Source organism: Rhamphochromis longiceps, linkage group LG6, assembly GCF_057381845.1.
Source record: "Rhamphochromis longiceps isolate RC_006_pf linkage group LG6, R_longiceps_female_GT1.1, whole genome shotgun sequence".
In the NCBI taxonomy this organism is placed as follows: domain Eukaryota; kingdom Metazoa; phylum Chordata; class Actinopteri; order Cichliformes; family Cichlidae; genus Rhamphochromis; species Rhamphochromis longiceps.
The window spans coordinates 28,468,899-28,470,421 of NC_140562.1; the positions used below are offsets into that span (position 1 = coordinate 28,468,899).

Here is a 1,523-nt window from a genome sequence, read left to right on the forward strand (position 1 = left end):
TAAAACTTGTGTGGGCTACTATAACATACTTCACAGGCTTGTGTTTCCATGTGCCTCTCTCTGAAAGCCTGGAAGAGGCAGTTTCTTTCAGGACCACTATAGCTGGCCACTTGTGCAATAATTTGTGCCTAAAGAAATTCTCTGTGTAGCATCATAGCATGGTTCTGAACCATGGTTTTTGTGTTCTGCTTCTGATTTAGGGGAGTTGTTGCACTGTTGCATAAGAAAATGACAGAAAAACAGTACACATATGAATGACAGAGATCTTTTTTAACTTAGAAAGGGACGGGACCATAGTAGGCGGTGTACGCAGCCACAATGCCGGAAGTGTCGGCCATCTCGTCGCAGGCAACGTTCAGCTCACACACCTCTCTGAGGCTGAAGGGTGGTGGAGAGAAATGGTTTTAGATGGTGCATGTATGTACCGCATTTTACTTATGAATATTGACTTTTGTAGCAAGAAACTGCAAAGTGAAAGAAAACGGCTGTACCTTTCCAGCTGCAGAGGGGAGAGGTTACCAGCTGGAGCGGCTCTTCGGCTTCTCAGAAGAACAGCGGCCAGATCTCTCTTCATCACCACTGGATTGGCTGAAGAGTCAAACATTGCAACTTTAGACTTTTACTTTTTTCACGTTTAAATTCTAAAACTATGCAAAGCTTCTATCAAACAAATCTGCTACCCACCCTCAGAACTGGCTGACTCTGAGGAAGATGAGGATGACGATGATGATGAAGAAGAGTCAGAGCCAGAGTCTGATGCAGAGGAGTCGGACTCAGAGGACTCGGAAGATTCAGAGGACTCTGAAGACTGTGAGGACTCAGAGGATTCAGAGGACTCTGAGGATGATGAATCGGATGCTGAAGAGTCTGAGGAAGAGTCAGATGAGGCGGAATCGGACTCAGAGGAGGAAGAGGAGTCGGAAGCGGAGGAGGAATCAGAAGCGGCAGGGTCAGCAGGTGCAACATCAGCAGCTGTGTCGGCATCGGGGTCCACGACAACCTCGGGTTCCACCGCTGATGAAAACAAACAATGGCATACGTTAATCGTACTGTAGGTGCTCACATCGCCCCTAAAAAGGTCGAGAACGATTCTCAGCTTCACAGCATTAACAAGAGTTTGTCCTTACCTCCCATGGACCAGCACACTGAGAGAAGAGCGCAGATGGAGAGGAGAGTTAGAGCCTTCATGATGTCTTGTAGTTAGTGTCTCCTTGTAGACAACTCGATTCTTTTACAGCTTCTTCTTCTTCTTCTTTGCTTTCCTCTGACGGCTTGTTCTGTTTCTTTCTCCCAAGTCGAGGTCAATATATACTGTAGTCCACCTCTCTTGTCAGACCAGACCCACACAATGAGATAATCCTCTGATTGGCTGGGGAATCAAATGTCACCGTTTCCGCTTCCATTTATCATGAAAACTCACATAAACATCCAAACAGCACCTGGCACAGAGTCCAAAAACTCATCCAACAGCCACAGCCACAAACATTTCTGGCATTTGACATTACGTACAGTACATGGCAACA

General features: G+C 46.4%; 1 protein-coding gene across 1 annotated transcript; it reads right to left on the reverse strand.

Moving 5' to 3' along the window:
- Positions 1-224: 224 nt before the first annotated feature.
- Positions 225-1,246, reverse strand: bglapl (bone gamma-carboxyglutamate (gla) protein, like). Its single transcript, XM_085408614.1, has 4 exons — positions 1,128-1,246; positions 685-1,014; positions 492-588; positions 225-378 (listed from the first exon to the last, which is right to left on the reverse strand). Exons 1-4 carry the CDS (start codon positions 1,186-1,188, stop codon positions 276-278), a joined length of 591 nt encoding a protein of 196 aa, XP_085264740.1. The 5' UTR covers positions 1,189-1,246; the 3' UTR covers positions 225-275.
- Between the last annotated feature and the right edge of the window lie 277 nt (positions 1,247-1,523).

Coding starts and splice junctions, on each gene's coding strand:
- bglapl (XM_085408614.1), bottom strand. CDS start 1,188: ATGAAGGCTCTAACTCTCCTCTCCATCTGCGCTCTTCTCTCAGTGTGC. Junction 1,015..1,127: donor AGTGTGCTGGTCCATGGGAG/GTAAGGACAAAC, acceptor TGTTTTCATCAG/CGGTGGAACCCGAGGTTGTC. Junction 589..684: donor AGAGTCAGCCAGTTCTGAGG/GTGGGTAGCAGA, acceptor TTGACTCTTCAG/CCAATCCAGTGGTGATGAAG.